This window comes from Pyxicephalus adspersus, chromosome 1 (genome assembly GCF_032062135.1).
Source record: "Pyxicephalus adspersus chromosome 1, UCB_Pads_2.0, whole genome shotgun sequence".
Classification (NCBI taxonomy): Eukaryota; Metazoa; Chordata; class Amphibia; order Anura; family Pyxicephalidae; genus Pyxicephalus; species Pyxicephalus adspersus.
Window position 1 is genome coordinate 43299880 of NC_092858.1, and position 12678 is coordinate 43312557.

Here is a 12678-nt window from a genome sequence, read left to right on the forward strand (position 1 = left end):
TGTGAATCATCCTTGAAAACAAAAGTTTATTTATAAATGCTTTCACCTAAGATTCTCACAATTTTTACCCAAAAATTCACACATTTTTTTCACATTGGGTTCACTTAGAAAATGTATGAAACATGAATGAGTTCATTACCATGTTCTCTAAATCAAAGCTAATAAATGTGAGCAAAAGGTTGTGTGAGGTTTGGATGAAATCATTTATAGATATAGAAAAGTAAAGGCAAACTTTTTTTTATAGTTTAGGAAAAGATTAGACCTTCTGGAATTTTTTTTTGTACCTTATAGATTTTCCTTGTAGATTTTTACCCTGTAGATCTGAATTTGTCCTGTTGACCTTTGGTAATGAAACAGGAAGAGTGGGGAGCTTCTAAAATTTAAAAATTGTAATGAAAGAAAGAGGCAGAGTTTTGCAAAAGAGATAAATGTTTTACTATCAACTGTCCAAAATTGGAATTACAGGTATTCTAATTTTGGGGAAATTTGCACTAACTTCCTGTTGTGTTGATTAGTTAGGGAAATCAAAATCAAGACACACACTACAAAAGAAAGTAACTTCAAACAAGTTTTACCAATTCTCAGCTCTGTGTTTGTTGTTAGGAATACCTTGCGGGTGCTGAGAATGACTGAAGTCCCACACATCTGCCTCTGCACAGGAGTTACGTCTACCTGGCCCAGCCAGTCAAAATGTCTGAAAACAGAATGCAAAGGAGAAGAAGGAGGAAGATGGCGGCACCTGTGACAGAACAAGGACAGGTGGCTATAGATATTTTATATAAATTCTGTATTATAGATAATATATTAGTACCGCTTTAAATGGGGCCTGTCATTAGGCAACTATACCCCCCATTCTTATTGCTCTTTCTACATTTACTAGCTATCTGGCTATTTTTGGATTTAGTACTCATCTGGAAAAAGAAATGTAAATATGAGCTCAGAATACTTGTTCTGCATCCTTAAATCACTAAGTCAAAGTGCTGGAGTGCCCTAACAAATGCCTATAAATATGTTATGTGTAACGTGTTGTGGTAAGGTATTCGATTTATTTGAATATGCTGGTAGAGCACTGAAAATTACACTGGCACCATTTTTTCCCAAGAGTAATATACCATCATAGGTGTGATGCTTTAAAGTGGCAAAAAAAGGAATGACACAACAATGCTGTAATGTGTAACAGACATGTAAACACAATGCATAGATGAAAATGGTCTCTTAGAAAGAATTCTTAAGGAATAGTAAGCGGTGGCCATTTCAGATTTCAAATGTGACAAATTTCCTAGAAGCCCCTTTTGCTTTATTAGGGCAGTGTACACACAAAAAAAATTTCATCGCTGGAAATGATCTTGCATGATAGTGGAACAAATGGATAAAAAAACGTTTTACAGAGAGAGGAGATAAGTGAGAGGCACCCCGCTGTGCTCTCTTCCCTTGATTTGTGTATAGCAGTCATTTCTGATCAGTAATTAATTAACCCATCCTGACAGACATTGGGCAACCACTATATACATGTCAGATTCTCACAAGCACAACCATTTGTCTTGGACAATAATTATGTGACCTGTGTGCATAGCCTTAGGCTGCGTACACACATGCAATAATTGTCGTTGTAAACAAAGGATCCACAACAGATCGTTCGATAATTAACAAAAAAAGTGCACAACCACTGGTCAACAACGCTGACAAACGAGGAATCTCGCTAGAAACGTACGACCGTCCCGGCGGATCTGATTGTGCGACGATCGTTCTTAATCTATTGTGTGTACGGTGATTCAGTGATCGTGAATTGTTCTGTGATACACTTTCTCCCATACATCTTTTGAACGATCGTATCTAGTGTGTGTACATTATTGGTGGATTATATTTGAACGATCGTATCATTACAGCATGTACAGAATTGTGCACAATACGATCGTTCAAAATAATCGGGAATAATAGTTGATAGTTCGTTTTCAAACGCTAATTATTGCACGTGTGTACCTAGCCTTAGTTTCCTATCGGATCCTCACCTCTCACATGCCCCTTGTAAAGGTGCAGGGGGGCCCTTGTATGGGGTTATTGTATTGTAGATGTTATGAAGGATGTAAACCAACTAGACATCATATTCATTCCGTACGTTATTTTTTCTTTAAGAGTTTCTAAATGAGTAGTTCTCCTGTAATTAAAATACTCATTATCTAGTTATGTTTATTTAAAAGTCAAAGACATGGAATACATAGTGATTTATTATCTCAGCAATTGGGGTAGGAGCAGCAATAGATGGATTTCGTTGTTCCTTTCACTTTTTTCAGGCTAATTTAAACTGATAGAGTAATTTTGTATAAATTCTGTTAATGATTGTCCGTTTCCTGACTGTTCCATGTCAGCACACGATGGGTTAATCCCTTTCCACTCCCATTCCTAGGACCTAACTAGATAAATTCAAGGAGGTCCATAAACATAGTGTTCCTCCTTTTTTCCCTTGGGGACTAGCAAAGAATTAGAAGGCCTCAGTGCCTCCCGGATTGTCTGAACCATCTGCATAGTTAATCGGACAAATGGTTAGAAATCCTTTCAGGGGTCACAGCTCAATCACAGCATGACCTCTTTCTGCGCAGTGACTATTCTTGTGTCAATGGACACCTACTTTAAGGTGGCAACTGTGTCTCCTACTCACACATTACGTCATTATGAATTGAATTGGCAGGCTTAACTACTGTTAGTTTTGTTAAAAAAAAAGTTCTGTTTGCTGGTTTTCTACTGAGCTTTAAGTAATCTTGAGCTTCCCTTCCTAGGTGTGCTAGTTATTTCCTTCGTGTACTGACATGGAACAGTCAGAAAAGAGTAAAAAAAATGTATTTCCTACTAAAATTTTCCTTTCCTGATAAGCTCTATGTCAGCGTATATACCTACCCAAATTTTTTGAGGAGGGCTAATTACAGAACACTAGGTGTATGGACCTCCTTGAATTTATTTATTTAGGTCCTGAGAGTGGGAGTTGAAAGGGATTAACTCATCGTATGCTGACATAGAGCATATCAGGAAAGGAAAAATTTTTCCACTCTGCTTTAAAAAAAACTTGTTTACACTGCCCAATAGCACAAGTTGTTGAGATGTTGTGCAAAGATTTTGATTTTATAAAAACTCCTATTGGGGCTTCAGTCAGATAAAGCCAAATTTCGGTAGGAAACTTATGTTGTGCTCTTCTTAATCCATAGGGCTTGAGGAATCCATTGTCATGTGCTAAAGAATATATATATATATATATATATATATATGTAAAATACAAAAAGAAAAGAAAAACATTGTTCCATGTTTGAAGAAGATGACATTGTGAACTTGCTGACCATCACGCTACAATTGTCTTGTTTGAACCACATAACCCAGTATGTCCATGCATATAGACTTTCCTGATGCATACTTACTTTCAATCAATGACTGAGAAAATAAATAGCCTTTGCAGGAGGTCATCTATTGCAGACTCCAGAATTCTAATATAGCCCTATAATAATAATCGTTCTATGCATACTTCTACTTCCAGTTGCTTAACTGGAATTCTTGCACCCCACTACATTCCCTAAAACAATCTAAAAGGCATGCACATGTACCCATTTTATCTAAACAGTTTTCCAGTTGTGCACCAAGCTGACTGAACTACTACCAGCCAAAAAAAAGGCTCATGGATATGTACCACATCAACAACATACAGCCTGGTAAAACAGTGGAATGTAATGTTGGATCTTTATTATTATTTTATCTAATGCTAGTTGCCAAGTATTAACCAACTATTCTAATGATCGCATTTAGGGTAAGATCAGAAAGTGTTAGCCCCATGTTTATATTGTATGTGCAAAAAATACGTGAAGTAAGTGAGAAGTTAAAATATAACTCTTCAATTTAAAGTTTATGTGTGCATGAGGGATACAAGAACTGCAGAATATGCATATAATGTACACAAAAAGAAGTGCCAGTCTTTCAGACCAGTGTAGCCATTGCCATTTTTCATGTTATCCTTTCCTTGCAACGTATAAGTACTACTTTTGTAAATGAATGTTTCAGATTAAAAAAATACAGCTGTGCCTACCTAAAGCTGTCAATACAGACCTAAGGCCTCTTGTGCTTTTATTGAATTGCTCGTCAAGTATGTAGGTTTGTCCTCGACAGCTCTTATTTATGGATAGGGTAATACTTGATCACTATAATATGGATGGGGCTGGGTGTAACATGGAGATGAAAGTGGGTCTTTAGATCCCTTTAACTAAGGTGGCCATGCTTGTGAGAGTAGATGTTGACCTGTATTGTATCAAATAAAGTACGACAAAGTGCTAAATTATTCTCCATCAACTTCAAATAATGAAACCAAGCTTTATGCCCTAAATTCTGATAACTGTTGGCTGGGCTACTGCAGCTTTCTTTTTTTTTTTTTTTTAGAAGGGGTTTGCAACAACACAATTTGCTGCATTAGACAGTACTGTACACATCTCCATAGGTGCATTACTATGTGAGGTTATCAGTAGGCTCTGTCACTTCTACACTGTCCTGTGGTGTACAGGTGGCACTGCTGTCCATGATCGATGTGTGGGAATCTTCATCCTATATTGACATCGTCCAACCTGTGAATCAGAATACATTCGTACAAGTTTAGGAGGTATGAAAACACGCAACTTGTTTTTCTAAAGTACGTACAGTCAGAACTCCAGAACTGGTCGCAGGAGAATGGATTCGTACCTGTAGCGTTATCTGTTGAACACAGATGCTTGACTTGATTCTTGCATCTCTATACTCAACTCCCTTTTTAAATGATCTTTTTTTGTTTTTTAATAACCTCCATCTGGTCTTTAGATTTTTAACTATGCAACCAAATGCAAAAAGTACTGTTTTACTACATATATTTCCCTCTCCACACAGATTTCCTGTAACTGGCAATACAGTTCTACAGTTCTGAAGATACACAAGCTGCTGTAGAAAAGGAGTGCGATGAGAACTCAACGTTCCTCAGCTAGGCTCAGTGGAAAATAGTGAAAACCTAACTTTTTCAACTTGGAGTCACCAACAGCAAAAAGACCTTTCCTCCAACACCCCTGCAAATCATGGCTAGGCAAGGATCATTCAGCCTTTCATTTCATGTTTATTAGGGGATGAGATGTTTCTTGGTATTAAAGCCTGCCAGAGAGCCAAGGAACAAGGTCCTGTAGGAAAAGAAACCAGGAAAACAGAGAAGAGAGTCACAAGGGTCTATTGAGGGAAAGCACAAGAGACACTATGTACAATTTCCTATCCAAGCAATGGGAGAACAGCAATAGAAAATATATGGTACAATCTAAGTTAGTAGCCCCAAGGCCATCTCTAGATCATTCTTATAGTAAGGACAGCAAAAACAACAACCCTAAGACAGTGACTCCATGATAGACCTTGTAGATTTCAGATGCCCCTGACACACCATTTCTAGGAATCTTTTGGGGCTTTGGTCACACAGATGGTAGAGTTGTGGTGCATTTACAGCTATCTAGGAGCCCCAAAATCAACTATTTTTTTCAATGAGATTTTAGCAATGTTGTTCAAATTGGATAGGAACTTTCTGTCCAGATTTAAGATTGTCTGGAACAGGAAATGAAGGGGGTTTCAAAGAAAAATACACCTAATTTTCCTCCCAAACACAAAGTAGCTTCCTAGATGGTTAGCAGACCTTTGTAAAGCACTCCAGGTGGAAGCACGTGACAGGTCAAAATAACCCAAGAAACTACAAAAAGCGTCCCAAACCAGTGTATTAGAAATTGAAATATCTGCGTGAACAAGTCTTTGAAGTTCATGGAGCAATTTCTAGAAGCCTGGTTGAAGAAGAAAGAAAACTACTTTAAAGCTTTTGCTTATGTGATCAGTTAACACATTATTGCACTTTAGAACATTGTGGTGGTGTTTATTTTGGATGGCATCTCAGTGCACTAAAGCAACACCATGTGCACGTGTTGCACAATACCACAAAAATGTTGTTTGTATGTTATCCTGTCGCTGTTCAGGAGCACCAGCAGCCAATGGGATTGAGTGGGTTGCCTTAAAGTAACACATTTCAACACAAGAAGACAGTAAAGTGTAAATTGGCTCTTAAACGTTATTTTTTTGTCAGCAGGTAGAACGTTTGGCTTCCTTTCACATTCTACCAGCTAACCCTTTTACTTTTTTGATGAAAACAGAACATTTATGGACCTCAATAGCACAACCTAAAACCTATATACACAAGTGGATGGCTAATGGCCATGGCCCTACTCTTATTGGATCGCTCAGTCTAAAATTTCAGTCAACAATACCTCAAAGCTAATTTATCTTTAGTTTATCTTAAGCACTGTGGAAATCCTTTGTCATGTATTAAAGGTTTATTTCTAAAACAGAAAATAGACACCCCAAATCTTTTTATTTGTTATGTTACAACTTACGAAAAAACATGTTACAACTTTTTTTTTTCTGGTAGCTCCGGGTGTATAATTTATTAAAGTATTTACACTTTTTATTTTATTGTGGTACTAATAATTTTTAGAAACCCTCTTCATAATATATTCCTACACCCTCATGCACACATGCTGAAACTTTGAACTATACTGACAGATGGTACTAATCTAATGATGAAGCTGGAAAGAAGAGGCCAACAGACACAATGGCCCTGATTTATTAAAGTTCTCCAAGGCTAAAAGAATACACTTTCACCAGTGAAGCCGGGTGATCCAGCAAACCTGGAATTGATCTGGTCCAGATTTGAAAACATTTGCTAACAAATAGCTATTGACTTTTAGGAATTCCATTCCAGGTTTTCTGTATAACCCAGCTTCACTGATGAAAGTCTATTCTCTCCAGCCTTGGAGAACTTTAATAAATCAGGACTGTACACCTATTGTCTCCATGGTTGTTGCTCCCATATGGCATGCACCGATATAAAGCAATTGAACAAAGGAGGTAAGCTCAGATATGTACAGCTCACATGATTTTAAATGATGAACAAGATTATTGTAGAGCAGATTTACAACCTGCTGTTGTAAACAACTTCACACATTAAAGCAATAATTGAGAGTATTCAGTGAAAGTCTATCAGACATATCTAAAATCAATAACATCTGTTAATAAAACCAACACTGGGTGATCCAAATTTTCACCTTATTTCAAATATCCAACATGTAGCATGCATTATATTTTTCTGATGCCACGGTCTTATAAAGCTTAATTGAACATGTTTTGATAATAATTGAGCCTGATTTGACAGGAGTGTTTAAGACATACAACATACAGTGTATTATACAGATGGATGAAGCAGAGCAGGTTTTCTTGCCAATGTTAACATCACATCCCATGCACTCTCGCTTCACGTAGGACACCAATATCTCAGACAGGTAAAGGAATTGGCTTTAAATATTCTTTCCATTGAAGATTTGAAGTAAATTAGAAAATGAGATGAGATATCACAACCCACATTGGGGATAATATGTTTTTTGACCTTGGTAAAAAGAGTAGATTATTTATATATTTACATTTTTAACACTAGACACCATTATCCAATATAAACTATTGGATTATACAGTTAGGTCCATAAATGTTGGACAGAGACCACTTTTTTCTAATTTTGGTTCTGTATATTACCACAATAATTTTAAGGCTTTAGTTCCTCACATTTTATGCAATCTTTTTGTTCAACCCACTGAATTAAAGCTGAAAGTCTGCGGTTTAACTGTATCCGAGTTGTTTCATTTAAAATTAATTGTGGTAATGTACAGATCCAAAATTAGAAAATATATATATATATATATATAAAATATATATATTTATGGACCTAACTGTACATAGCTTCAATATCGGAGAACTTTAATAACATTATTGGTACTTTATCTCAAAAGGCAGAAAAAAAATATAATATTACACTTATTGTTACACAGTATTTATATTATGCCAACATATTATGCAGCACTGTACAAAGTTCATAGTCATGTCACTAGCTGTTACTCAAAGAGGCTCACAATCGAATATCCCTATCAAACTCATGTCATTAATACAGTCTAAGGGGGACGCTAATTAGCCTAACTGCATGTTTTTGGAGTGTTGGAGAAAACCCCTGCAAACCCCATGCAGATAGTGCCCTGGCAGATATTCGAACCTGGAACTTAGCACTGCAAAGGCCAGAGTGCTAACTTCTGAGGCAACATGCTGCCCACTAGGGTCATTACCTAAAGATTATACACTTTTTTAACTTTGTTTTAATTTCAATAATAGGACTCCTGCCATTGCTTTGCCTTCTCTCCTGCTATGCATCCTGAGGTTTGATGTGGCTGTGTGGAAGGTAGTAACCGCTCTTTCCAAACAAAATTTGTTGCACGTAAGTAAAATAATGTTTTGATTTATTGTGTGATACACCAATAGTGTCCTGTTGGTGAGGTGTATATGGTCGTCTTATAGAAAATATTACAGTTGACATTTTGATTTTTGTTTCCTCAGTTTAGGTCAAGTTAGGCTTTGTAGGACAATGGAATAAAAAATATTGTATTGCACATGATGGATATCTGATATTTATAATAAAGTGGACATTGTAGAACTCAGGTTTAGTTTTTATTAATAAAATGTTATTGAATTTTATTACACTCATTTCCTTATGGTGTATTTAAAAAAATGTGTAACATTACAAGAGATGTAGCATCTGTAAAAACACTGGATAAAAGGTCCATCTGTCATGTTGTTCTTTTGAATAATTTACATTAGTGTAGTAGGTGCTGTTGTGATAAATATTGTTTTGTGTATATATTTTCAATATTATTAAATCATTAGGAGCAAACTATCCCGTGAACTAGACAAAAAGCAGCGTAATTTACATAACTGAACAAATGAGAATTGGTATTCAAATGTATTTTACTCATCCTAAAATACATAAAAGAACCCCATGAGCTGATAAAATATGGTTATTAATTTCCAGTGTTTATCCAACTTCAAAAGCATGCTGCCTAAGAGGATTAAGAGTACAGATTCTCTGCAAGGCCTTTGAAGCCTGCATGAAAATGAGGTCTACTCTGTCTACCAAAACAGCACATATCAGCATGTAATAAAGCAGCAGTGTATGCCCTGGGCATTTTCATAAACCGTCTTAACACGAAATACACATAAAAGGGAGATCTGTGGATGGGCATTTTCAGCACACATGACAGGGGAAGCATTTTTAACCATTTTAATAGTGAACTAAGAATTGCTTTAGGTTGACAGTAAAATATAAAGGTGACTTAAGGTAACACACACAAAAAAACATTTTAGGTTTTATGTATATTAAAATAGACAGAGGAACCATACTTACACACATACATTAAAAAAAAAAAAAAAAAAAACAAATACAAAAATATTGAAGCACAAATATTAACAGAATTGAGGAAAAAAAAATATGTAAAGCTTTTGCAAGATTAACAAGGAAAACAGACAGGTGGTACAGAGCACTCAGAACAACAAGCCAGTGCTCTGCAAGACCTTCAAGTTTTTTTTTTTTTCACATGCAAGAAAAAACAAAAGGCACCACTGAGGTGGAAATCTCTGGAACCGTTTGCCGACAAAATTTTACATGTGAAACTCAAAAAGCAATCAGCACTGTGAAAGAATGCCGATATGAACTGTAGTACTGAAAGTCTTTTGAAATACTGAAATCTCCCTTCACTGTCAAATCAACATTGAAGTCTTTCATTTGTTGAAAAATTTGACATGAAAGCTTTACATTAGAAAAACAAAAACACACCTTCAAATATGACAAAGATTAAAGTTATAAGAAAAAGTATAAAACAGGAAAGGCTTTTGTGGCCAAGGATGATTCTACACTGGAGCCCAAAGAAGGTAGGGGGAAAAAAAAAAAAAATAGGTAAAAAAATAACATAAAGCAAATCAATATTACATTTATGTACAAGCACGTCAAATAAGTGCATGATCCCTTGCGTAGAAAAAAAACAAACTCACAACATACTTTAATACACGTCCACAGATATCTTGTTTGCCATTCATTCAACAATGACAGAATATAGACTATGCAACGATGTAGTGTTGTGTCTGATCACAATGAAACATGAAAACCGCTTGAACAAAACAATGTTTGGAGTGCGCTATGATTGCTGCATTGTCTGCTGCATATATTTATATTTTATTGTGACATTGGCCAAGCCAAAACAAAAATGAACATCTCACATTAGTGCTAAGTTATAGAGGGATTAAAAAAATAACTACTTTTTCTTCTAGCCTGCTTGCACAAAATATCCCTGCCAAATCAGGTCCTAGTGGGTCTGCACAAGTTCAGATTCAAGTTGTAGATACCAGTGATTTCAGGGTGCCTCAGCACCCATGACTTACAAATGCCCATAAATCTCACACAATGCCCCTTCCTTGTAGTGTTTTCTTTCAGTCTGTCCTTGCCAAGTTGTTGAAGTTAGCCGCCTCCTCCTGAGTAACTAGTAATAGCACATCCAGCCAACATGAAGCAGAAGAAAGAAAATTAGCATGACTTTGGACTGGGTTTGTTTGTGCTAGTAGCTTTGTCATAGAACACTATGGGTGGAAGCTAATGCTAATGAAGACTGGTTTGAGTCTTTCCAGGAAAAAGAAAAGACTCAGTGGCAAGTCAATACCCAGCACTCAACTAGCAGGCACCAGTGGCAAGAGTGGGGTCTGGAGACCTAGCATTTGAAATAATCAGGTAACACTTGGCCTCCTAGAATGATGGGGCACATGGAGAAGCAAAGGGAGTGTATACAGTTGCCGGAGTGCATTTAAATCTCTTCCACACCATGAGCAAAGATCATAACCAGGCCAGGCTCCAGCACCATGTCCTCTCCCATATGTTGGTTCTCACAGGCCATCACAACAACAGCCTGCTTTCCTGGAATCCGCTTTGCCACATAGTTCTCATAATATCTACGGTTCATCTGTCTTGTCTCAAGTGTGGCCAGGCCCTGTGGCCAGTTACGTTCATGGGCATTTTCTATAAGCTCATTCACTATAGATGCAGGGCAGCCACTTTCTACTAGTGAACGTTTGATGACCGCTTGTAACACAGCGTCCGGTGTTGAGATCATTCCACCCCAGCGGGTCACACGTGCAGGTTGTAAAGAGTTTACCCATCTGTATGGTAAAATCAAACAGTGAGTGTAATCATCAATTTATTTAGACAGTCAACCTAATACCCTTAAATATCCTCATACATGCAGAACATATAATAGATTCAAGCACTACTTGTAATAAAATATATGCGGTAACTAGGGGACAAGTGCTTTAGAAACACCTGCAAAACCCCAGCAAGTCATTTATACGTGGAAAAAGTTATCAATATTCTCTGCGCTTAACAGCATACAGTTTATTTGGAATGTAGCAAGATTTTAACAGCTGGTACTTGTTTATGCCCACCATTACACACTGCCATGTATATTTGCAATGCTTATTTATTTTTTAATATAGTCGAAACTTCAAACTCAGACCCCAGATTGTTTAGTGTACAAAAATCACTTTCATTATCTATACCTTCCCATAACCTTCATATACCTCTGATTCCAAATCAGGAAATCCCTATACCATTTAATGTTAAGGTACCAATTTTTAGCTGGCTGGTTCATTTTGAGTTTAGCTCATTAACATCCAATATATCAGAAACAGACCACAATCAATTTTTTTTAAACCAGAAAGTAACATTTCAAATATTACTAGTACTTACTCAAGGATTTCATTATACTCTATTGTTTCCTCCAGGTTTTGAAGATTAGGGTTGGCACTGCGGATTGCTCTCATATAAGCCTTTAGCAGCTGGATGTCCCGTTTCTGTTAGAAGACAAAAAGATAGAGAGCTTTAGTTTGCATTCCTGTTACCTACAGGTCTCTACTATTAAAAATAAATCAAAGTTCAGCACAATGTAAAATAATGTTAAATGACAAGTCATTACAAAACACAAAGACCTTGGTTAATCAAACCACCAAAAAACATCAACCAATTGGAAGGAAACGGAGCCCCAATCACCCCTCAAACCCCAATTCAGATGGCATAGGAGGGCTTAGAATGTGTTTACCACTACCATATGACACCACACCAGCGCCAGTATGCGTTAGACCAGAAGTGCCGATATTGTCAAAGGGCCATATGATATGTTCAACAGGGGTCCCCAACCCCCGGTCCTTGGCTCTGGCCGGTGCAACCCCCAGCGGGGTTAGGAGAAGGGCCCTCCTGGGGGGGAGCACCGGCCACAGCTGTGGAAAATGTCTTCTGTACGCATCGCAGGCTCAGGGCGGGTTGTGTCTGGACACGACCCGCCCACTGTCACAGGCTCAGACCTTCGATGGGAGAGTGGGTGGGTTCTGACATCACATTTCTTCTACCTTGAAATGGCACACGGCCTCCCTGCGCATGCACGGTCCGGAGTCCGTGCATTTCATGGTCCGTGAGCACCAAAAGATTGGGAATCACTGATATACAACACACACACACACACACACACACACACACACACTTTAGGCTCTAAAAATGGTGTAATATATATATATTCATTCATGTTTATATAAAACTGCACTGGGTTTGAATTTCAAAATGTTTTATTGTTTTTTTGACAGTAGACTTGGAAGGAGTCAGAAGTGCAATATCTCTGTGCCCATCTAGGAAATATTTAAAAAAAAAAAAAAAAAAGAACATTTATTTATATCAAACACATAGCATGAGGGTTC

The 12678-nt window shown here is 37.2% G+C and overlaps 1 protein-coding gene and 1 long non-coding RNA gene across 2 annotated transcripts in view; one reads left to right on the forward strand and one right to left on the reverse strand.

Annotated features, from left to right (window-relative positions):
* Positions 1 to 6396, forward strand: part of LOC140328942 (uncharacterized) — a 9518-nt gene extending 3122 nt beyond the window's left edge. Inside the window, exons 2-3 of the long non-coding RNA XR_011920369.1 lie at positions 604 to 759; positions 4888 to 6396. This is a non-coding gene — a long non-coding RNA (uncharacterized lncRNA). The remainder of the gene's footprint in view (positions 1 to 603; positions 760 to 4887) is intronic.
* Positions 6397 to 8549: 2153 nt separating this feature from the next.
* RNF41 (ring finger protein 41) overlaps positions 8550 to 12678 on the reverse strand; it is a 31744-nt gene continuing 27615 nt past the window's right edge. Inside the window, exons 5-6 of the mRNA XM_072408867.1 lie at positions 11681 to 11784; positions 8550 to 11094 (exon numbers count right to left, since the gene is read on the reverse strand). Of these exons, the coding sequence (XP_072264968.1) occupies positions 10743 to 11094; positions 11681 to 11784 (456 nt within the window). The 3' untranslated portion in view covers positions 8550 to 10742. The remainder of the gene's footprint in view (positions 11095 to 11680; positions 11785 to 12678) is intronic.